The sequence below is a fragment of the Podarcis erhardii genome (genome assembly GCF_964252035.2).
Source record: "Podarcis erhardii genome assembly, chromosome: 2".
Lineage (NCBI taxonomy): Eukaryota > Metazoa > Chordata > Lepidosauria > Squamata > Lacertidae > Podarcis > Podarcis erhardii.
In genome coordinates this window covers 13,610,121-13,634,068 of record NC_138498.1, presented here as the reverse complement: position 1 = coordinate 13,634,068, position 23,948 = coordinate 13,610,121, and the positions used below count along the sequence as shown (strand labels likewise).

General features: G+C 42.5%; 1 protein-coding gene across 2 annotated transcripts in view; it reads left to right on the top strand.

Moving 5' to 3' along the window:
- The window catches only part of VDR (vitamin D receptor), an 85,992-nt gene that overhangs the window by 29,311 nt on the left and 32,733 nt on the right, over positions 1–23,948 (top strand). For both annotated transcript variants that reach the window (XM_081848992.1, XM_081848991.1), the window contains 3 exons: positions 9,864–9,935; positions 14,863–15,013; positions 23,694–23,824. In XM_081848992.1, coding sequence (XP_081705118.1) covers positions 9,872–9,935; positions 14,863–15,013; positions 23,694–23,824 — 346 coding nt within the window. In that variant the 5' untranslated portion in view covers positions 9,864–9,871. The remainder of the gene's footprint in view (positions 1–9,863; positions 9,936–14,862; positions 15,014–23,693; positions 23,825–23,948) is intronic.

Here is a 23,948-nt window from a genome sequence, read left to right as displayed (position 1 = left end):
TGGGCAGATAGATAATTACTCAGAGTTTACCAGAAGGCACTAGTTATCTGCTTGACCTTTGGCACGATGCAGGTCATATCTTCTATAATCATTCCAGCATCAAAGGCTTTCAAGAGTGCTGAAGTAAACACCACGGTGGCAGAGTCCACCAGTCCCTTTAAGAGGATTGAGTTGCATGATCCTGGCAGAGTCCCTGTTAAATAGCACCCTGTAATGTAAGTTTTGGATTTATTGGTTGTGCAGTTGAAACTCAGCATTCCACAATGATTTGCAGTTTTAGCTAGCTAGTAAGCAAGAGGTCACAACTGCAGCTGGGGTTGGTTGATGGCAATGATGGAAGAATCCAGTGAATGATGCAACGTCCCTTAAACGGAGGAATATGCATGCTGCGGTTCTGAAAGAGCCACCAACAAGCTGTCCACTTGTAACCTTGGCTGAATAACTCTGGCCTATCGTGCAGAGCTGATGTAAGACATACTGAGATATTAATGTGAGGTGGTGGGAACCCTTAAAAGTGCAGTATAGTTTTGAAGTTACAGTCATACCTCGGGTTGAAGTAGCTTCAGGTTAAGCATTTTCGGGTTGCGCTCCGCGGTGACCCAGAAGTAACGGAAAGCGTTACTTCCGGGTTTTGCCGCTCGCGCATGTGCAGATGCTCAAAATGACGTCATGCGCAGAAGCGGTGAATCGCGACCCGCACCCGTGCGGACGCAGGTTACGTTCGCTTCAGAATGTGAACGGGGCTCCGGAACGGATGCCGTTTGCATCCACAGGTACCACTGTATATTGTAATTATCCCATTCATTCTACTGAACCTCTACTAAAGCTCATGCATTCTTCCTGTGCGGGGCATGGAAAGGTGGGGCTTGGTTCAATGGGTCTCTGCAGGTAAGCAGTGCCTTGCACAGCACTTTTCAAATGCCCAGCCGTCAGCTGATTCTTGCTGCTTGCGAAACCCTGTGCTTGGTGCTTTCCTTTATTTATTTATTTAAATTTTCATTTGATTTGTTTTGTTGAGCTTGGTGCTTTCCAAGTGCCAAGCCCAGAGCTTTCAAAGCCACTGCCCAAGGATCTTTGCAAGCTTCCTCTGGAAACGGGCATTTGGCGGGGAGTGAGAGACAATCCTGGAAGCAGATTAAATTAAAAGCACTTTGAAGACAAACCACTTCTCTGTAGAAGGGGAAATGCTCCAGTTTTAGGATTTTTTATATTTTAGTACCTGGGATTCAGTGCCACAAGGCTGGGTGGCATTAGCTTAGTTAGCTTGGAGAAGTTAGTATTAGTTGGAATTGCTTTAGATGTCCCTAGTGTAATAGCTGCAACATGAAAACAGTGTGATATTAAGCAAAGAAAAAGCCAACTGGAATATAGTGTATATTTCAAACCTTTCAGTCTTACAAGTAAAACAAAAAATTGCCCTGCATTGCCTCTGCACATGCACATGCACATGCACATTCCACCCTAAAATTTCTGTAATCCCAAGCACTACAGCATAATAGGAGCCAGTGTGAACCCTGGTGCTAGTATAAAAGTAATATAAAAGTAATATTCAGGATCTTGTAGCTGGAACCTGCTCAACAAGACACAGTTAAGACTGAATAAACAGTTCCACTTTTTCGTAATGTTAAATTGAATGCCACACAAATGGACTCTTGGGATTCTCATAAACCTATAATTTGACCACAATGGACAGTTTGAAACAGTTTGCTCTCAAATTAGGACTGTAAAAGAACTACCTATAGTGACACTGCTTCTGTTGATTTGTTTAACTCTCCCAAACAAGTAGTGCCTCTGTGGTCCTCAACAGTTTTTTGAAATAGGCGTAAAACATTTTTAGCAAACCTGAACCACTTCATATTCCATGTACTCTGGAACAATTATGGGGTCAGTAGTCTTGTAGTGTTTAATCTCTCTCTCTCTGCCTTAACTAAACCAGAAGGGTCTGATTTAACCCTGTTAAAGTGAATGAGAAACTGAAATGACCAGATGCCTAAGCTAACTGAGGTCAATTCTATCCCAAGCCACTTCTCAAAATAAATTAGAGAAAATAACATAGCATTTTAAGTGTATCGTAAGTTATATTTTTGTGTGTTTATACCTAAAGAGAACTGGAATAGATTTCTATCTTCATTTTTTTTTTAAAGAAAAGGTACATTCCTGTGTACAAAAATAAATACCGTATTTTTTGCTCTATAAGACTCACTTTTTCCCTCCTAAAAAGTAAGGGGAAATGTGTGTGTATCTTATGGAGCGAATGCAGGCTGCGCAGCTATCCCAGAAGCCAGAACAGCAAGAGGGATTGCTGCTTTCGCTGCACAGCAATCCCTCTTGCTGTTCTGGCTTCTGGGATTCAGAATAATTTTTTTTTCTTGTTTTCCTCCTCCAAAAACTAGGTGCGTCTTATGGTCTGGTGCGTCTTAGAGCAAAAAATACGGTAACTAAATTATAAAGCACTTTAGTGATCTGTTGCACTTCTGTAGTAAATTTTATTAATTTGTGTGCAAAAGAAACAGCAATTTTAGGTATTCTTCATTTTAGTTATTGACTAGAATTATGAAACATACCTTCAAATTTGACCACAGAGAGGGGTACACAAAGGAAAAATGGAAAGAAGGACTTCCTCCTCTCAGGGCAATTTCCAACACTGAACATTATCTGTCATTGAATTGTTATGTCCAATTGGCTATTGTTTGTTTTGTTGAACCTGCTCTAGACACTAATGTGCAAACAAAATACTGAAAGTAGACATTAAATGCTGGTGCATTCTCCCATTGTTCCTTTTTAAAGCATGAAAAGCGACTTCTGGAGGGGCAGCTAGGCATAACTCACTTATCCCAGAGCCCAGACTGCATATATTAATGTTGGAGAAAATGTGTTATTTCTTGTGGAAAAATCTGTGATTGCTTATGTAAACAGCATGTGGTTACATGAGACTCATGAGCACATGAGCGGAGGATCAGTGCTCCCTTCTTCCTCCCATTGACTGCCACCACCAGGACCACCCACTTTTAATATATTTTTAGATCTTTGTGTTTCCAAATTTTAAAAGTGCCATTGCGGAAATGCTCTTCATGGCTGTGTTTAGAGCTGCTATGCTTTGCAGCTTTCCCCACAGCTTCCTACAGTGCTGTCTTCCCTCTCCCTCTCTGCTGAAGGAGAAGGCAGCTTCATAATATGTTAGGAGAGGCCGCAGGACAGTTGCCCCTCTTCAACAAGGCTGCTGCCTTACCCCATAATGTGGAAGCTTGTTATCAAGCCATGGAGGACAGATGGAAGTAAAAGAAGGGCCATAGCACATTGGCACACCATGTGCCTTGCATGCAAAGGATCACAGGTTCAATCCTTCCTCAGCATCTCAAGCAAGGGGATAGGAATTGTCCCCTGCATGAAAACCTGGAGCCGCTGTCTGTCTGTAAAAAACAACAACCACTAAGCAGGTGGCACTGTGGGTTAAACCACAGAGCCTAGGACTTGCCGATCAGAAGGTCGGTGGTTTGAATCCCTGCAACGGGGCGAACTCCCATTGCTCGGCCCCAGCTCCTGCCAACCTAGCAGTTCAAAAGCACATCAAAGTGCAAGTAGATAAATTGGTACCACTCTGGCGGGAAGGTAAACGGCGTTTCCGTGCGCTGCTCTGGTTCGCCAGAAGCGGCTTAGTCATGCTGGCCACATGACCCAGAAGCTGTACGCCAGCTCCCTCGGCCAGTAAAGCGAGAAGAGCGCCACAACCCCAGAGTCGTCCGCGACTGGACCTAATGGTCAGGGGTCCCTTTACCTTTACTAAGCTAGATGGACCAGTTACCTGCCTCAGTATAAGACAGTTTCTGGTATTCCTAAACACTGCCAAAAATACTTCAGTGTGACTTTATCAACAGTGGGTGCTTAGTACTTCTACAAAAAAAAGCAACACAACAAATTAGTATTGGTATTTGTGTGGGGAACATCTCAAGCTGCATAGGCAAATTTACCTGTTGATTTTCAGTGGAGGGAAGAAAGGAAGAATGGGTGAAGGAACGTATTATTGGAGAGTCCGGAGTCCAGAAAGCAATTTACAAATAGTTCATAAGTGGTGTTGCTATAAAACAGCTGTGTCTGGAAAATGTCTTTGAAAACTACAGCCAATTACGGAGCTTGCCAAAAACCCCAAAAGGAAATCATGTTTTGTAGAAGAGACTGTCCACCTGTTGCAGTTGTTTAATATCAAGTTATTCATAGTAATAACAAACTCTCATGGTATTTCAGGAACCTCTCCAGATTAATTCACACTTAGAAACATCAGTGACTTCTAATTGCAAAAGAGGTGTGAAAATCACCATAACCAGTCATCACTTACCTCTTGTAAGTCTCTTTTCATTATAGCCTAACAATGGGAAAGGAGCCTCACACTTACTGTAGTAGTAATTCTTTGCTGTACTAGTAATTGTTCACATTTACTGCACTAGTTTGCTTTTTCATTGCAGCTCAGTTGTCACACTGAAAGCTGTTTAATAAACCTTTCACACGACAGCTGTGTTTAAAAGGTTAATAAGCTTCACAGTGCAGGAAAAATTCAGAAGTGGCAGGAAAGTGATATAAGTTTGTGTCTATTCTTCTTGTTGTTGTTATTTTTACTGAGACTGAAAATTGAGAAAAGCTAACAACCTGAAGGAAGGTCCTGAATACTTTGGAACCACGTTATTGAAAGGAATACCCTCTCCCACTTGAACCTGCCTGTGTTGTGCGTGTCATCGGGGACCTTGTTTCATTTCTCACTGACTTCAGAGGCTCATCTGATGGGAATGTGGGACAGACATTTTAAATTGTGGAGTCCATATTGTGTCACTTCCTCCCCTGGGAGGCCTGACAGACTCCTTTCTTAATGCCTTTTTGATGAGGTGTAAAAGAGAAAGGCCAGGCCTTAATGAATCACAGCAATTAATAAAAAGCAGACCAAAGCAAGAAACATTTTAAAAGTATTTTTCTTAAAAATTGCTAGGGATGGGCAACATGTATGTCTTGGAGTGTGGAGCCACCACCCGAAGAACCCTGTTTTTGTTACCTATCAACCTAATATATATAAGCAGGGCTTCGGTAGTTGATTCTAAGGCATGAGCAGGCTCATTCAGGTGGCCCTTCAGATAACATGGTCCCTAACCTTGTAGAGTTTTAAGGGTCAAAACCAATGCTATAAATCAGGCCCAGAAACAAAGCAAAGGGGACTTGCCTGTGCACACATATTGAGCTAGATGGACCATTGATCTGAGTCAGTATAAAACAGTTTCCTATGTTCCCGTGAAATGCGTAATGTTGATTCCAGTGTATAACTTGACAGTGTATGGTTTTAAAAAGAAAAAAGGATTTCAATTAAGGACCAAAAGAACCAGGCCTTTCCAATGAGTAAAATATTTGTTTCCTGACTAGCTGATAATTTTTGCAGGATTGCTATGTCAAATACATATTTATTTAGTCATCAAAAGGGAAATGAATTGTGGATGCTACAATGAAAGGTGACAATTAAATCCTATGCAGCCATAGTAGGTGCCTGTTTGGGAAACCATATAAAAGCTGTATTAGTCATGGCTTAGTGACGTTGTCATAATTGTGTGCTGGGAAAATCCATATGCCTTTTGGTCTTTAGCATTAATATATGTATCATAGTGAAGTATCATGCCATCCTAATTGCAATCCTTATAATTAGCCCATGGTATTTATCTAAACAGAATCTAGACAGAAATTATATTAATTACTGGCTGAGACTATCCCTCCTCCTGCAAGGCCTTGCTCCCTTAACTATTAACGACTGGAAATGTGCAATGATAAACATAACAACTCTAGGCTTCACCCCACAGATCCTACGTAACATGGGGTATGAACAAGCAAAAACACACACCATCCAACAGTGTGTGGAAGATACCAAACTCCAAGCAGATCTAGCCAGGTCCCTGGAAATTTTAATCAGTGAAACTAGAAGACACCTCATCTCCCAGATGGCATCATAGCTGTCGACTTTTCCCTTTTCTTGCCAGGAATCCTATTCGGAATAAGGGAATTTCCCTTTAAAAAAGGGGAACGTTGACAGCTATGGATGCCATATATAACCAACCTTGAAATTCCAAAACAGTGAAGGGCTTTCACTGCTGCCAGGCCATGCCTTTAGCCATCCAGGAAGGTCGCTTTCAAAAGACACCTAATGCCCATGTGGCTCTGGGCAACTGGAAACAACAGAACATGTCTTTTTTCACTGCCAATACTATACAGATATAGTGGAACCTCGGGATGCGAACAGGATCCATTCCGGAGCCCCGTTCGCATCCTGAACAGAACGTAAGACGCGACAGCGTGTCTGCGCGTGTGCGGGTCGCGTTTCGTCGCTTCTGCGCATGCACATGACATCATTTTGACCATCTGCGCATGCATGAGCAGCAAAAGCCGGAAGTAACGAGCTCCGTTACTTCTGGGTTGCCACGGAGCGTAACCCAAAAATACTTATCCTGAAGCATGTTTATCCTGAGGTACGACTGTATATGAGCTAGGTTCATCTTGCCTATACATAAGTTCCCAGGTTACACAGAACAACTTTATACCTCCCTGCTGCTTCAAGATAAAAATCCAGATGTTACATACTCAGTTGCTAGATTCTGCACTGCCATGATGGATATTCATCGAAGGATGGTTTATGCCACAAACTAGGTCTCAAATGCAAGGCCTGTGCTCCTTCACTCTCCCTCCCTTATAGTCGCTTTTAACTGTTTGTCCCTGATTCTATCTTTTTAAGTATGTATGATATTTTAATTACTAGTTTTTATTCCTTACCTATTTTAAGTCTTAAGCGTTCAGTTTATTCGTAGGTTTTATCTTATGCTGGTCTATGACCGAAATAAAGTATACTACTGATATATATATATATATAAAATTATGGGGCCAGGAAAGTTGCTATCTTGACTTCCTGCTAAGATGGAAGGCAGCAAGAAGGGGATTCTTGGATGCAAAGTAGATTTCTTGAGTGTTACAGAAACCTATTAGCAGTGTGTGTGTGTGTGTGCGTGTGTGTGTGTGTGTGTGTCTTGGCATGCAGCTAACCCATTGCCAGTTGTTTGCTGCAAGTGTACGTATCATTCCACTCCCATCACTCCTTTAAAGATTTTCATGGAAGATGCTCCTATGTTACCTAGGGTGGAGTTTTGGAGGTGGCCCGTGAGCTTCTCCAGTTTTAATGCAAGGATTATAAACTAGCTAAAATGCTTGTTCATAAGATATTTCAGTAAGAGACTTGAACCCACAACCCTAAGATTTAGAGTCTTACGCTCTAGCAGATTCACCTATTACAGGAAAAGAAGCCCTGTAGTAAAATCATTTGAAGGCTTTGTAGATAGCTTTGACCTTGGTCGTGAAAACCTTCCTGTTATCTCTAATGCAATCTGTTTTGACCATGATAGAGAACAAAATTTTACCAGGACCAATATGGCCCAAGGGAAGGGTCAGTGACCTGGAGGTGCTAGAACCAGAACCAGAACTACTTATTAAAGAAGTTGATTAATTGTGCCCTTCCTGGAAGAAGAGAATAGTTGTGTTGTGAGAGTTGGGCCTTTTAAAAAAAACCTCCTTAAGTCAAAGCAACATGCATAAGGTGGTTTACAAAGAGTGTCTTCTGATGTTATCTGAAGTACATTTCTACTACATAAGTTCCCCTTCTGTTACTTTAAAGCATTGCCAGTCAAATGCAGAAGTCAACTGTGGTCCAGTTGATGGCATTTGGGGGAATGTCTGATTGTTCAGGGAATGTCTGATTACTGGACTCACCACAAGTGAGGTCCTGGTTCCTGAAATTGTTAAGGACAGTGTACTAGTGATTTGAAAGGCTCCTACTTTAATGTAGTTCATATCAGCAACAATTAATCAAAGTTTCTGTGGTGCTCTACGTTGACCCAGCTCCTGGGTAGTGTGTTGGCCTTAGAATGGCAGGGCTGGAAGTTGAGAACTTAGGCCAATAACTTTGGTTTTCTTGCACCCAGTGAACCAGCTCAAAGTCCTTTAATGGATGCCAGGCTTTGCAAGCGCTAGCTTCAAAAGCAAATTTAAATATATCTGGTGGTGGTTGAGGAAACATTGTGCTCTGTGGGACCTGAATGTTACACCCTGTGTTTTTAAACATTACTTGGTATCATATTGCCCAGTAACTGAGAAAAAGTGTTCCTTAATTCCAAAATGAGATAGGGCTTTGGTTTTGTGGAGCTGAAAGAGCTCAACAATTGAGAACAGATGCCCCAATTCCTGATGGAGGCAGTTTGTTTTGCAGTGCGTCTTTTGCAGAAAGATAGTTTCCATACATTTAATCATATCTTTCAGAAAAAAAGATATTTTTTCCTGTTCAGATTTACAACGTTTATTTGGTGTGACCTTTGTGCTATGCTTAAAAAGTAATAATTCAATGTTTGTCCTAGGTCAGAGGTATGATGGATCCAACTGAAATATGCTTAGATTAGTAGTAGCCATCTTGCCTGTCTTTTATCAGGCTTCTTGGTTGTCTGTCGACACAAACTGATAGCATGGTCAGGAGGGATTAAAGTGAGTTAAATTGATATATAGTAGTATGTATATTGTACTGAAAAATAGAGCAGAGTTCTAGAATCTAGATGAAGAATAAGCAGGTGCTTTTTAATGCCATTGAAAGATGGTGCTCTCCATTGACTTACCTGCAAAACAAAAAAGGGGAGAGAGTACTCATGAGAGATGGTCAGTACACAATGCATTAATTCCTTTGTTATAATACTTGTTTGAATTTTTTGCTGCTTTTGGAAAGTATTATTATCAAGATGCAGGTAGAAGAATGAAGACTACTTTGTCTTATCAGTGGGTTGCAATAAAGATTTTAACTAAAATTTGCAAAAACATGGGTCTGAAAAGGTTTTCAGATTCCTAGATGCCAGTGTTTTAAATATTTGGGATGAACTTGGTGATGGTGAGTCTTGTGTGTATGTGTATGTGCAATATGCATACACACAAGCACATGCATCCACACCACATATGTACAGCACACACACAAATACAAACAGCTACAGGATGTTGCCTGAACATTGTCAAAACCTGCTAGCGTACTACCTTGCTGTAGCTTGGCAGCCATGGATATTATGAGAAACCTAAGTCAAATTCAGAGCAGGCTAAGGTAGTAGCATGGGTGACATGCCACACATTTTCTACATTGCCTACAAATCTTGATTAATTAGCAGTTGGGATTCTTTAGTTGTGGTCCTTGCATTGCAGGGAATTGCACTAGATGACCACTGGGGTTCCTTCCAACTCTACAATTTTATGATTCTGTGGTTATGTAAGGTAAAATCGGGAAAACCCCTTAAATGCCAGCCTTTACAGAGGCGTGCTGTACTGTTTCCTTATCATTACAAAAATCCTATTTTAAAATACTTATCAGATGAATAGTGAATCTGAGAGATGCTTCAATTCATTGGCATGAGTTTTCTTTTTAGCTGTTAAGTAGCAGTGATCTGAAATGGGAAAGTCTTCCTTCCCTCGCCCCCATAGCAAAGACCCCCCCCCATGTGTAAATGCAGTTTCTTTTTGAAAATTCTTCTAAATTATATGGTATGCTGCTGGGAATAATGTACCATGTGGTTAGCATTATCTCTATGCCGATAGAAGTTCCTGAGAAGCTGTACTGAAATGACACCTTCTGTTTAATGAATCCCATTCGGGTGTGGTGGATTGTTTGCAGAGTGCCACGCCTCACTTTTTAATGTATGTTGCTTACGTCAATAGATGAGAGTTAAAAGCTAGAGTAAATTTCCAAACTCAAAGCAGAGTGTGAGATTACCAAACTGCCTTGACAGACCTTGGATATTAAATCAAACTTAAATATTTTTGGGTTGCAGGTGGCTCAATGTCGCAGTTTCAGAACTCGTGGGAATTATACCAGCAGAGTATACAAAATGACCTGGATATTGGTAAAGTATATCACTTTTTTGCAAACTATTTATTCAGTTTTAATAAGTTTGTCTCTTTCCCTCGGTCAGCGAAGGGAGAATTGTGTGTTATTAAAATTATGTCATCTTGGCTTTAAAAAATATATATGAAGAAAACAGAATAAAAAATAATGTGCTCCTTGAGGCTTGTCTGAACTGTCCACTTCTTACATGCATTTTGTTTTGTTTCTCTGCAGATTATGTTGGGTTGGTCTCTGATTAAAAAGTAGTGCCATTTCAGATGGGACTAGCTATTCGTTGAAGTAGAAGTGTGCAAGCTTTCAAGTTACATTAATGCTTTTCTAGCAAAGAGACTGACCTAAGGATCAGCGTCTTCAGTCTTGCCTCTGCTTCGAATTCAGGCCACATCCACACCATACATTTAAAGCCCCGCATGATTTCCTCCAAAGAATTATCGGAACTGTAGTTTGTTAAGGGTGCTGGGAATTATAGCTCTGTGAGCGGTCAACTACAGATGCCAGGATTCTTTGAGGAAAGCAGTGCACTTTAAATGGTGTGGTAACCTTCCTGCTATGAGCTGGCATCCTTTTCTTTCTCTCTCTCTCTCTCTCTCTCTCTCTCTCTCTCTCTCTCGGCATTGGCCCTTCAACTGCAAAATGCAGACAACAGCATTGGCATGCCTTAACATTTGTTTTGTTATAATCCTAACTGCAGCACTGTAATCAGAATGCTTTGAATACCCTTTTACAGATAGGTAGCCGTGTTGGTCTGCCATAGTCAAAACAAAACAAATTCCTTCCAGTAGCACCTTAAAGACCAACTAAGTCAGTTCTTGGTATGAGCTTTCGTGTGCATGCACACTTCTTCAGATACACTGAAACAGAAGTTTCCAGACCCTTCTATATAGTGAGAAGGTGGGGAGGGGTATTACTCAGAAGGGTGGTGGGAATGGGTGATTGGCAGATAGCTGTGATGAGCCTGTTGACGACTCTTAACGACTGCAATAGGTCGTTAAGAGTCGTTAAGAGTCTTATTGCAGTCGTTAAGAGTCGTCGTTACCTATTGCAGTCGTTAAGAGTCGTCAACAGGCTCATCACAGCTATCTGCCAATCACCCATTCCCACCACCCTTCTGAGTAATACCCCTCCCCACCTTCTCACTATATAGAAGGGTCTGGAAACTTCTGTTTCAGTGTATCTGAAGAAGTGTGCATGCACACGAAAGCTCATACCAAGAACTGACTTAGTTGGTCTTTAAGGTGATACTGGAAGGAATTTGTTTTGTTTTGAATACCCTTTGACGTGCTATATAAAAAATAAACGTTGTTAACATGTGTATCCTTGTTGGGAAGACTAGTGAATCTTGAAGAGGTTCCCCATTCCCCACCTTGCTATTCTGCAGAATATCTCTGGAGGATGGGGGGCAGTAATTAAAGTTTATCTTAGTTTGGGGGGCAGCTGAGGCAACAGGTTTGGGGATGGGGGAATTGGATTTTGTCCTGATTTATTATATCATGGCTGCTGTTGGGATGGGTTTGGCTACAAATCTAAATACATAGTGTAGTGTTGGTTTCTTATGCAAGTATTTAGTCACATCTCAAACAGGCACACATGAACACCTATCGGTGCGTAGAGTATTCAAAGTTATTGTTCAGACTCCAAAATTAAGTTACCTATTTGATCATTTAAATAACTGGAAATTTGCAGCTGATCAGTTTACATTGTGTGCTGAAAAACTTACAAATTGGACTAAAGCCCATTTGAAATGATTAATTGTCTATATTGGTAAGCAGCTTTGCTCTTTCTAGTAGAGCATGAATTCACCACTCATCTTCCAGATGTATTTCTACACTAGCAATTTACTGGTTCACCAAATGGATATGCTCCTTTTGTAGATTTTGTTGGCTCCTTTTGTATTTGCTGCCAATATTTAATCAACCCTTAATCAACCCTGAGGAGATAAAACAAAAATATGAGATATTAGCAAAGGCTAATAACAATTTGGAATATTAATCTGCCATCCTGGGTTATATGACTGGCATGGCTTCCACAAGGAACCTATTCCAATACATCAGAAAAGCCATTTAACATTCTGAGGTGATATTTGAGCTGTTTTATAGCCTTTGTTGGGATGTGGGTGGTGCTGTGGGTTAAACCACAGAGCCTAGGACTTGCCGATCAGAAGGTTGGCGGTTCGAATCCGTGCGACGGGTTGAGCTCCCGTTGCTCAGTCCCTGCTTCTGCCAACCTAGCAGTTCGAAAGCACGTCAAAGTGCAAGTAGATAAATAGGTACCACACCGGCAGGAAGGTAAACGGCGTTCCCGTGCGCTGCTCTGGTTCGCCAGAAGTGGCTACGTCATGCTGGCCACATGACCCGGAAGTTGTACACCGGCTCCCTCGGCCAATAAAGCGAGATGAGCACCGCAACCCCAGAGTCGGTCACGACTGGACCTAATGGTCAAGGGTCCCTCTATCTTATCTTTATAGCCTTTGTTGGGCTAGTTTCAGTTATCTGAATGAAAAAAAATATAGCCAGCTCAAAGAGCTGTGCCCCTTTAAGGCTTTAATATCTCATGTTCCATTTATTAAGTAAAATGACTGTAGCAGTCTATTTTGTTTCTACCCAGCTAACAAAGCACTATCTGACAATCCCATTTTGGTTGCAAAATATAATTGTTTTCTCTGAAAGCAAACAAGTGATAAATATCATGTTTTAGAAAGTCCCCCTCTTAGCCACCAGCACGGTAACTAAGCAACACTCCTTCCTGCTATCTGAGCATTGTTAAATTTATGAAAGTGGAAAGATAACTTTATTGAATGTTAACGTGCTGTTTCAGATATTAAGTCTAAGTTTTAAATGGAAATAGTGACATTCAAAGGTCAACAGCCCATCATTGATTAGTACAAACTTAGACATGCAGTTAACATAGTAACTAATAAGTGCACTTCCTATTTGGGCAGACTGTCAATGTTTGCCTTACTTGCAAAGGAGTCAGGTTAGGTCTGTAGTCAAGAATAAATCTGAATTTCCATTTAAAGTGGAAAAGGGAACTGCTGATTCAGTAAGTTCATCCATTTCTTCTTCTTTTAAAAACAGTTTTCAATTACTCTTAGCCAGACCCAATCAGCAGAAAACTGAATGTAATAGAGGAAGAATAATAGGTTTAAAAGTAAGAATGTGAAGCCCCTGAAATGCATGTTATGGGATAAAGGGTTGTTGCAACTAGATTCTTCTTGCTTGAACTACATGTGATGGTAGCAAACCCATTTGTTTAAAACTGGGTCTGCCCTAACCATGTACAAAGTGGGAGGTGGAAAACCATTTTTAGACCAAAAGAAATTCACTGAAACCTCAGGGCTTATCTCCTCATAGTCAGAGTCTGTCACCCAGGTGTTTTTCTCCATAGTACCTGAACTGAAAAGCACAAAGTGAGAGTTTAGCTCTTCTCACTGGCTCTTAACATTAGGAATCCTCCATACATTTGATGTGTGATTGGCGCAGATCTGTGTCTGATCAAACAATTCTGCCAGGGTCACATCATCATTGGAATTCCATCCTTGCATATAGGTACATTTTACCAGCTGAGCATTCCATCCACAAGAGCCTGCTTGATCACACCAACGCCTATCTAGTCCAACATCCTTTTCTCACAGCCACCATCCATAGCCTGTGGGAAGCCTACAAGCACAGCCTCTTTGCTCTCGCAAAAGCAAAGAATTTTAATTATACCTGCTGACAGTGACTATGTCAGATAATGCTATAAAAATTAGTTTCTCTGCATAAAACATATCTGACTAAGCATACAACATTACCTTGTAAACCTAAAACAACATTAGAAAGTAAATAGGAAATTTAAATTACAAGTTTCATCAAGTCCTGATTCATGCTTAGACATCAGCTGCCAACTTGCTGCTTGACCTCTGATGTAGCCCTCACATTTCTCATATGTATACACCCTGCCTGCTGCCTCTGTGACTTGTTTTACATACATTAACATTAGGAAGAACTTCCTGACAGTAAGAGCTGTTCGACAGTGGAATTTGCTGCCAAGGTGTGTGGTGGAGTCTCCTTCTTTGGAGGTCTTTAAGCAGAGGCTTGACAACCATATGTCAGGAGTGCTCTGATGGTGTTTCCTGCTTGGCAGGGGGTTGGACTCGATGGCCCTTGTGGTCTCTTCCAACTCTATGATTCTATGATTCTATGATCTCTAAAGTCTGAGCATGGCAGGGTCACTGTGGAACTTGCATAGTCTCGTCAATGAACTTCTTTACTTCTACTGTAGTAAGTTTACATGTCAAAGGAGGTTCATCTACCCTGTCACACCAGTCCATCAGCTCCACCAGGGACAAACTACTGGGGTTGATGGAAGCTGTCTTCCTCAGACGTCATCATCTCTGCTCCTAAAGTCGATGATTTTTTAGACACCAGCTCTCCTCTCTTTGCTGTCATCTGATAAGTGTCGGGATTATCATTTTGCTGAATGCATACCATGCTGAGTGCAGGATGGTTGGCAAAACAGCACCCTTATTTTGCAGTCTTCTTTTGCAGCCTAACTCATCACAGCTAAAACAAGGTGTGATGTGAGCCTTCCACCCAAGCATGTTTTACTTTGATGTTCAAACCCCCCCCCCAAAAAAAAATAATAATCCTGGATTTCGCTGCAACCTGTATTATCTGTAACACAGTGGTCTATGTGAAGATGAGAAAATGAAACCATCTTAGCTGTTGATTGTTCTGGAGGGGATGTTTATCAATGACATGTATATCATGAATTAAGGATTTTGCTATATTTGAATTGAGTATTCGTAAGCAGATCAGAAAATGGAGTGGGGATTCTTACTAGCTTCTGCAGAGTCTTTGCTACATAGATTATGATTACCACGTAGATTATAATTGAAAAGACTGTTGTATTGAGGTTTATAAACAATGCACTTTTCTCTGTCACAGAAATGGAGACCATGGCACCTTGCTCAGCATTTCCGGATCCAGCCAGTGACTTTGACAGGAACATTCCACGTATCTGTGGTGTTTGTGGAGACAAAGCTACTGGCTTTCATTTTAATGCTATGACCTGCGAAGGCTGCAAAGGATTTTTTAGGTATGTGACTCCTGGCATTTGACGCAAAGTATTCATAAGAAATTTTGACCTCTGCCCTCAAGAAAACCCAGCTTTACTTGGGCCAGCAGTTTACTTTGAGCACAAAAGCAGATCAGCAAAAGAGGTTTCCTCTACAGTCAAACCTCAGATCCCGAATGCTGAAAACCCAGAAGTAAATGCTCCAGTTTTCGAAAGTTTTTCGGAAGCCAAATGTCTGACACAGCTTCCGCTTGAGTGCTGGAAGCTCCTGCAACCAATTGGAAGCCACGCCTTGGTTGTCGAACATTTCAGAACCCTCTAACTCCACCCACCACTGACATGCCCTTGGGAGGTTGCTCAGGAGGAAGTGGGGCCCTCTTGCTGCAAAGATTTCCCAACCCCTGCTCTAAACCACTGTCTCTGTCTATACAAACTTTAGATGTAATTAATAACTTGACTTTGGAGAAATGACATGGTGTTTATTATATTTAAATGAGAGTTTATCTTATTATAATTTTACTTTAAAACATTTTGGAATTTCACTGTGTGGGAATTCCCCTGCTACTTGAGAATGGCTCCTTTTTCAAACCCAGGATAAGAACTTTGATCATCCCTTACTTAAGCAGCAGTTTGGATTCCGATTATCAGCTCTTGCTTAGGGCGTACAGAAATTTGCTGTTCTTCTGGTTCATGGGACTGCGCCTACCCATGCACCATCTGAGTTTCGCTACCCCTGCTATATGTACAAGCAGGGTGTTTTTGAATACTGAGCACAATACTGGCATAGAGGAAGCTGGAGGGCAGCTGTCTCCCACTCCCACTTTCCTCTTAAACTACATTAAGAAGGAGCCAGTATTCCATCTGCAGTAGCCCAAACAGTTCCAAGAACTATCAGCAGTTTAGCATATCTCACAGATGAAGTCTCCATCTTTCATAAAGCAAATTACTGTAGTGACGTAGGACGTTTTCCTGGGAACTCTTGGTTAAAAGCAGATGACTAATAACAGAAGTAATTAACAGCTACTATGTGACTAATTAGAGGAAAACTCTCGTGTACTAAATGCTATAGTGGGACAGTAACGCAGGTATAGGATTTGTGTGGACATAAGGTAAACTTCAGGTCCACAAGGACCATATCTTCCCAAAATAACTCCCTTATTTCAGCATCTCTATAGTACACTAGACACATCCACTCTTGCTAGATTGTTGGAGACGGGATGTTTTGCATACCATCCGCCTTGCAGCCAGTTTTCCAGTTGGGCTAAAGTGCACCCTGGCTAACTAGAACAACAAGATTTTCTTCAATTACTGTTGCTTAAATGAGCAGCTCATCTTTCACAGGTATATTTCCACATACAAGGTTAGTGCCTTCAGCTAATCAGTCATGCGCTGTGTGCCCTGGACAAGATAAACGTCAGTGCATGCCATTTGTCAACTTTGAAGGACACATGCATGGAACATCTATTCCAAGGATCACTGTTAAGAAACCTTAGAAGGTAATGAGTGAGGCCTGGTGAGCCATGTACTACACTCCCAGTGAAATGTTAAGAAAATCTGAATCATTTTCAGAATTTGTCAGAAAATCTCATGCTCAGATATCTGGCCAAGGAGGATCTTCTCCTTTCATGGAAACCAGGTTTATAGGACAATACTTTCCAAATTTCTGATATCTAAGGGATGCCTTTTATGGATTAAAATTTGAGGCACCCCTCCCTCTCTTAAACCCCAAAAGGTTGGAAGAAGGCAGACACGGAGCAAAGACTCTGAAAGAGATACAGTGGAAGTTTTCCTCTGATGGCAGGCCATTTTTCATTGAGTGCAACTGGACAATTCATTCTCTACCAAAGCAGTCAAGCAGGAGAATGATCTGCCTTCGGAGGAGGCTGATTAGAAGGAGCTAGGGTGGGAAATTCACAGCACAATGATGTCACGCCATGCATTGTGTTATGCTCGATGTTACGAGGAAGAGAAGAGAAAGAGACATGGAGCAGCTGCTGCTCTGTATCTCTTGGAACATCTAGTTCTGGCCCATTAAATGTGGCACAATAGTTGAGGTAAGTTGCCAAGGAAGCTGGAGTTTCCATGACTTCAGACCAGCAGCGCTTGATCTTTTTCTGAAAATGTGCTGAAGGCAAATGCCAGTTGCGCTGGTTGACATAGTGGTGGCTGCAGGGACGCCAATGGCATGAATGATGCACGGGGTTAAGCCTGAAAATCCCTGCAGCATTATCTGACCTTGGAGGTGGATGGAAAAGGTCACATAGGGGAAACTTGCACTAGGCTATTTTGTTTCAAAGCAACGATAATGACATCTTGAGACCAAACCAGGATGTTAGAAATGAGATGTCTGTCGCATAACTACTTCCCCCTCTGGACATTTTCCTCTCCTGACCATGATTCAAAGAGTTTGCCGAACACCTTGCCTTTCACCCTTTCTGTGAAGGCCTTCATAAATAAATGTTAAAAGTGCGTGTCTTGTTAGGGAACACTGAGTAACTGCATTTTAAACCTGAAACAACAAAGTTCTCAACTGCTTCACAAACACTGACTGATCAAAATAGAATATAGTCCACTTGGTCCTTCATGGCAAATCCCTCGAGATGTTTTGCAAAACTAAATTTGGGGAAGCCATTTGGTATTGGCCTTTCAGTGGTTTCTCTTCTATTGGGAAATATAGTCTTCAACACTTTAGAGTGCATTGCCTTCCCAGTGTCCTCTGTGACACCTCTTGAAGTTTGTTCATATTGGATTGTTTGTTATGGGTCTGATATCTATGATGAAATTTTAAATACTGATAAGAATTGTAGAAACTAGACTAGATAATTAATACCTTTGCAATGTACTGAATATGAAATACTGGGTGTCTTTTCTTAATTCTATATATAGCTGTCAGGGGCTCAGGAGCAGAGGCACAGGGGAGAGAGGAAACGGAGAGCGAAGGGGAAGAATCTGAGGGCAGCGTAGGGGAGTATGACAGTGGCCCGAGAGATTCCATGAGTTTCTCCAGCGATTCAGAAGATTCCCAGAGGGGGGCGCTGATGGCCAGGGCAAGGGGGGTCCCAGGGGGGACGCACCAGAAGCAAGGGGCCAGCGGGGACTCCCAAAGCAGCAGCGGAAGATCAGGACCAGTTCCCCCACCAGAGCGTAGTGGGGGGGAAGAGTCCCATGTGTCAGGGCCAGCGTCTCCTCCAGTAGGGAGAGAAGATGAGTCAGGGCTGACCACGCCTCTATCAGAGAGTGAGAGAACGGAGGGGAAGTCAGGTCCAGCTAGCCCCCCCCCCCCGAAGAGGGAAGCAGTGACAGGAGCAGTGTAACGGTCAGGAGAAAGGTTGCCGGCTGGGCGCGCGCGACGGCAGAAAACCCGGATTGGGAACCAGGTCCTAAAGCCCGCTGGAGGCAGGGGGAAGACTCAGGGGATTCAGCGTCAGAAGAGTCTAGAAAGGGCAAGACCCCAGTGGACAGGCGGACCCAGAGGAGGAAAGAGCAAAGGAAGAGGTGGAGCAAGGCTAGAGTCTTAAACTGGTGTCTGGGGGGAGGAGATTCAGACGGAGCTTCAGCGGTCTAGAGTTTGAGACGTAGAGCTGTGCGCCGCGGCTTTGAAATCAAAACTGAACTTCGATAAAGACTTTTGTATATAACAAGAACTGGCGTTGGTCCTTTGTGAGCTGGGACCTCGGGCAGCTCTGACAATAGCATTGCTGATTTGTCTATTCATATTGATCGGGGGGGGGGTGTTTCTTTACGGGGTCCTGGGACATTTCCAGATGGGCTGTTGGTCCACAGAAAAATTTATGGTTGTCCTGCACTATGTGGTGTGATTATCTCATGCAGGATAACAACCAAATGCTGACAATGTCATATAGCCACCCTGCTAACATATAGCAATGCTGCTATGAGTGCTCGGTAAGCCAGTCTGGAAGCTCCCTTACTCAATTTAATTTTCTCAGGAGTTCTTGATGTAAGGTTGCTTGGTAAAAATGTAATGAGAGAGGTGTAGCATTGGGGGGAGTTTCTCTTTTTCTCCTGAACCTAAATAAGAGTGAGGACTTTCCTTCACACTGTGCTAACTCTCAAGACATGTGCAGTTGGTGTCTTGGTGCAGTCAGCAAGCCTGCAGCTCCTGGCAGTGGAGAAGCAGAAGAGTCAGGTCTCTTGCTTGCCTGGACGGAAGCAGGCGCACCTCTTCTGCCCAGCCTTGCACTTGCAGGGCTGCTCCAGCTGAATGTTGCACAACAAGTGGCACCTGAAGGTGGTGCTGCCTGTCTTCTGGGTGTGCAAGAAGACAATCGGCTTGTTGGCAGTGATGTGGAAGTTCACATGGCGCAGCAAGTCGGCTTCCAAGAAGTTCAGATGTGGCATGAAGCGCTGTGAGCTGTCGTCCTCTGCCTGGTAAGGGTCTCTTCCCAAGCCGGCTTGGCACACCAACAGGGTGCAATGGGCAGCCTCAGCCAGGCATTGCTTCAGCTGGCACTCATTGCCCAGGCACATGTCCTGCAGCACCAGACCCCTGAAAGGCAACAGTAGCACCAGCTCCCCAGTGCCAACACTCCTCCAAGCCTGGGGCGGGCACATTGCCCCTGCCCAGTGGCCCCAGTCACCACCCCACCAGTGTCATTGCTGTTGTCCTCCTCGCAACTGCCACCTCCATGACAGTGTGCATTGAAGAAGGACTCCCTCCACCTTCTTCTGCCCTGGAGCTATAATTTTGGCCCTTTCTTGCATCATTAGAGTTTGTTATTCTGTCTTTGATTTATCCTTCCCTTCCCCAAGGTTCAGAGTCCTCTTTCTAAGCAGGTGTGGGTTCTCTTCCAATTTGGCAGTGGGAAGATGCCAGATATCTTGCTTAGTGCATGAGAGATTCAAGCAAAATATAGTTGACCGTTGAGCAACTTTAATGAACTTCCTGATTGGCAAAGTAGAGAGTGTTTAAGGTCTATCTGGTGGGTGGGGAGAAGAGGGTGTGACTTTAAGTAAGACCTCTCAAGTTAGGAACAGGTGCAACCAAATGGTTGATTGGAGAGGACTCCGATTCCTGGAAAATAAGGCAACACAGATTCCTGGAAAATAAGGTAACTTCTGGCCAAAGACAGGACCAGTAGATCTGCAGCAGAGACACTTCTGTTTATGGGTTATTCTAATGAGAAGCATGGGGACCTGTTCTGAGACATGCTGCACTAGATAGTTGTATGTTTTAGGAAACAGTTTTACTTCATAAGAAAAACTTGCCCTCTTGGTGGCAGAGATTTGTTTTTGTATTCCCAGTCCTTTAGGGCAGATTTTCAAGACAATCTTAAATCTCAAAGTAATTTTTTATTTATTTAGATTTCATTAGTTTTGACATATTCTGTTTTGGTTTAGGTTTAGTTGGGGTTTGGGGTTGTTGTTGTTTTGCTTTTGGGCAGTGATTATTGTAACTACCAGGGCTATTAGCTATTATGAGCTGATTCACATTTATACAATATGAAAAGTATGCTAACAATAAGTAGAACAGCAAAACATGGAGCAAAAATGCATGTTTCTAAATATGCAGTGAACATAAGCTAGACAGTTGTGGCCACTTTCATCTCCCTGGTGCATGGCTACTGTATTACTACAAACATGCATTTCTGCTTTATACTTTACAACGTATGCTGCTCCAAACCCTGGGCTTGTGTGTAGCACCCCCGCAATGTAAAGTGTGATTCAGCTCTTAACAGGTCAAGATTAAAATAAGGAACTTCCACATTCAATTGCCCTTGCTCCTGCTGTTAGTATTGGAGACAGGCAGCATTCCTTTACTGCAGCTATAGCTTAACTGAGCTAATTCACAAGTCTTTTATTAAGGATAAATCACTGAATTATTCACAGATGTTCCCATCCTCCCCACCATCCTAAACTGTGTCATGGGCTACATTATGTTTCCCCGTTAACAGATGGTGGTGACTAAAATTAATTAGTGGCCCATTTAGAGGAGACTGAGTTAATCTGCGCTTGCATGTCCACATGCATCATGTTCTAATTGCTGAATGGTTACCAGTCTAGTACAGAGCTAGAAGAGGTTGGCATACATGAAGTCACAGGGCATTCCACTTATAAGGGTGAGTAGTAGAAGCCCTTTGGTGATTGTCAGTTGTGTTTACATAGGGGTTGCTACATGTACACTAGTGCTGCTACAGTGAGCTCTGAAAAGTGTGTTTGGAGATGCCTGTCTGCAAAAAGGGACGCGGGTGGCGCTGTGGGTAAAACCTCAGCGCCTAGGGCTTGCTGATCGCATGGTCGGCGGTTCGAATCCCCGCAGCGGGGTGAGCTCCCGTCTTTCGGTCCCAGCTCCTGCCCACCTAGCAGTTCGAAAGCACTCCTAAGTGCAAGTAGATAAATAGGTACCGCTTTATAGCGGGAAGGTAAACGGCGTTTCCATGTGCTGCGCTGGTGCTGGCTCATCAGAGCAGCTTCGTCACACTGGCCATGTGACCCGGAAGTGTCTCCGGACAGCGCTGGCCTCCGGCCTCTTAAGTGAGATGGGCGCACAACCCTAGAGTCGGACACGACTGGCCCGTACGGGCAGGGGTACCTTTACCTTTATCTGCAAAAAAGTGCTTGAGTATGAGCCAGGGAATCATGGCCAGTGGTGGGTCTCCAGCATAAGCACCTTGTGCTTGACATAACACCTGCCTTTGACCTTTCACTGTTTTCACACAAGGAGATACAGTAAACAAACAATAAGACTCATCTCTCTTGTAAAGTGTGAACTGGCCCTGAATTTGCAGTCTGACTTGTCACACTTGTGGGATATTGGAGCAATGATGAGTGGAACGTCTTAGGGTATTGATCTTTTTCAGCAATCCCTTGGAAGTATAGCAAGCTGCTTCTCATTTTCCTCATTAGTAACTCATGTGTCGCTCAAAAGCTAGTATACTGTTCACTTTACCAAAATATCTTGTGATGGAATATCTCACTACCGATCTTGTAACACTGGATCAGTGAGATGGGCAGTTTATGTCCTGCATCTGCCTACTGGCTTATGCCATGTTAAGCATACCAAGCTCACTCTTGTAAGTACAGTATTTCATCATTTTCTTACGTAACTGCATGAAGAGTACATTCTATGGAAGGCAGAGGAGTCCCTTCAAAGATTCTTCCCCCACTCCTTAAAAGACAGACCAAGAAAAATCTGCAAAGGCAAAATGCATTTAACACCTAGCTAGTTTTTAAACCAGTCCACCCAGTCTGGTCAGCCTTTTTAAATGTTATACCCAATTACATTTATTTACATAAACAGAAATGTGCAACTAGGGGAAAGGTAGAGATGTCAAATGCTTCCTAACGACAGCAACAGTAGCAACAGCAGTGAAGGACATTTGCTTTCAATTGCCTTGTATAAGGAGAGAGACTTACTTTTCTCCAAGACTTCATAAAACAGTGAAGAAAAGGAGATTGCCATACTTCCAAGGATACAAGGTGGCCTTGTTTGTACGTCACACTAAACTATGGTTTTGTCTGAACACATAGGCACACTAAACTATGGTTTTGTCTGAACACATAGAGAGGAGATTATGGCCGTTTTGCTCGTCCCTGGTCATCTTGTTGCTGTGTCAAGCTGAGACATAGTTTGCCTTCATGTGTCATTTGAGCCTTTCCTCGTGGTTTAGCTTCCCCAGAAAAACCACGAGCCATAAACCAAATGGCAAACCTTGGTTATAGTTCAGGATTAGTCTGGAGAGAGGGAAACCACGAGCCAGATTCAGATAACACAGTAAGCCAAACTATAACTTAGCTCAGGACAGCGCAGCAACAAAACACTCAGGGAGGAGGTAACAAAGAAGCTACAATCCAGGAGCTAACGTATTTGGGCTACACCAGTATGGGAACGCTCCTGATTCCTGCTCCAGTGATACTGCCTCTTGTGATTCTCTGAATTTCTTTGTCCAGTAGACCATTGAGATAATATCCAAGCTGTTTGCTTTATCAGGGTCTCACGAGTCTTTTAAGTAAAGAAAAACACTAGGCAGTTCTTGCTTCACTTCTGAGTCTATATGTGTCACCTTTGCAGACTGTTGTGTATCTATGCTCCTACCACATTCTTTGTCAACTTCATGTATCTGTTGACAGTTATTGCCAATGGAAACTCATGGAGCAAACCAGTTAGTCTTTTCTGGAAATTCTTTCATTTTGCTGCTTTGGGCTATTTTCCCTCAGATTTATAAAGTAATCAGAAATGCTTGAAAATTGTCAAATGCTACATCTTTGTTTTTGAGTTGAATTCTGGGTTTGTTTGTTTGTTTGTTTGTTTGTTTGTTTCTTCTATTCAGTTCCTAAATAGTTCTCCAACTTTAGATGGCTCTATTTGAGCCATTCAGACTGTGGTTAATGTTTTCCTGTTTATGGTACAAGTTGCATCCGTTGGACAAGAAACTGTGTTTTTCTGTTTGTGTTCCTTAAAATATTAAGTTCTTTTTAGAAAGAAAACCATGAAGACGTGCAGATGGTTACTGTTTTCAAGGGCAGATTTTTAAATAAAATAACCAGATTTCTTAGAAACAGAACAGTAGGGGATGTTTATTCCATGCCTGGTAAATACTTTTACATTGCCCATTTAGCTCGTTTTGTATGCAGGTCTGCCACACTGTTTGTTTTCTGAATGGTAACCATGCAAAACTGATGTATTTTCCTAAAAGCAAGCAAGCAAAGATTATATATTTTGTGTGGCTTTTTTCCCCCACAGGAGGAGCATGAAAAGGAAAGCAATGTTCACATGTCCTTTCAATGGCGATTGTAAAATCACCAAAGATAACCGGCGACACTGTCAAGCCTGCCGGCTGAAGCGCTGTGTTGACATAGGCATGATGAAAGAATGTGAGTAAACATGTAGCACAATAGAAACATTGCAATAATCCAAGAGTGTGAAAATCCAGATCACTTCCTCAAGTCACTTTGATTCACTTAAATACATTTTGAAAATTCCATCCTCTGTGTTTGA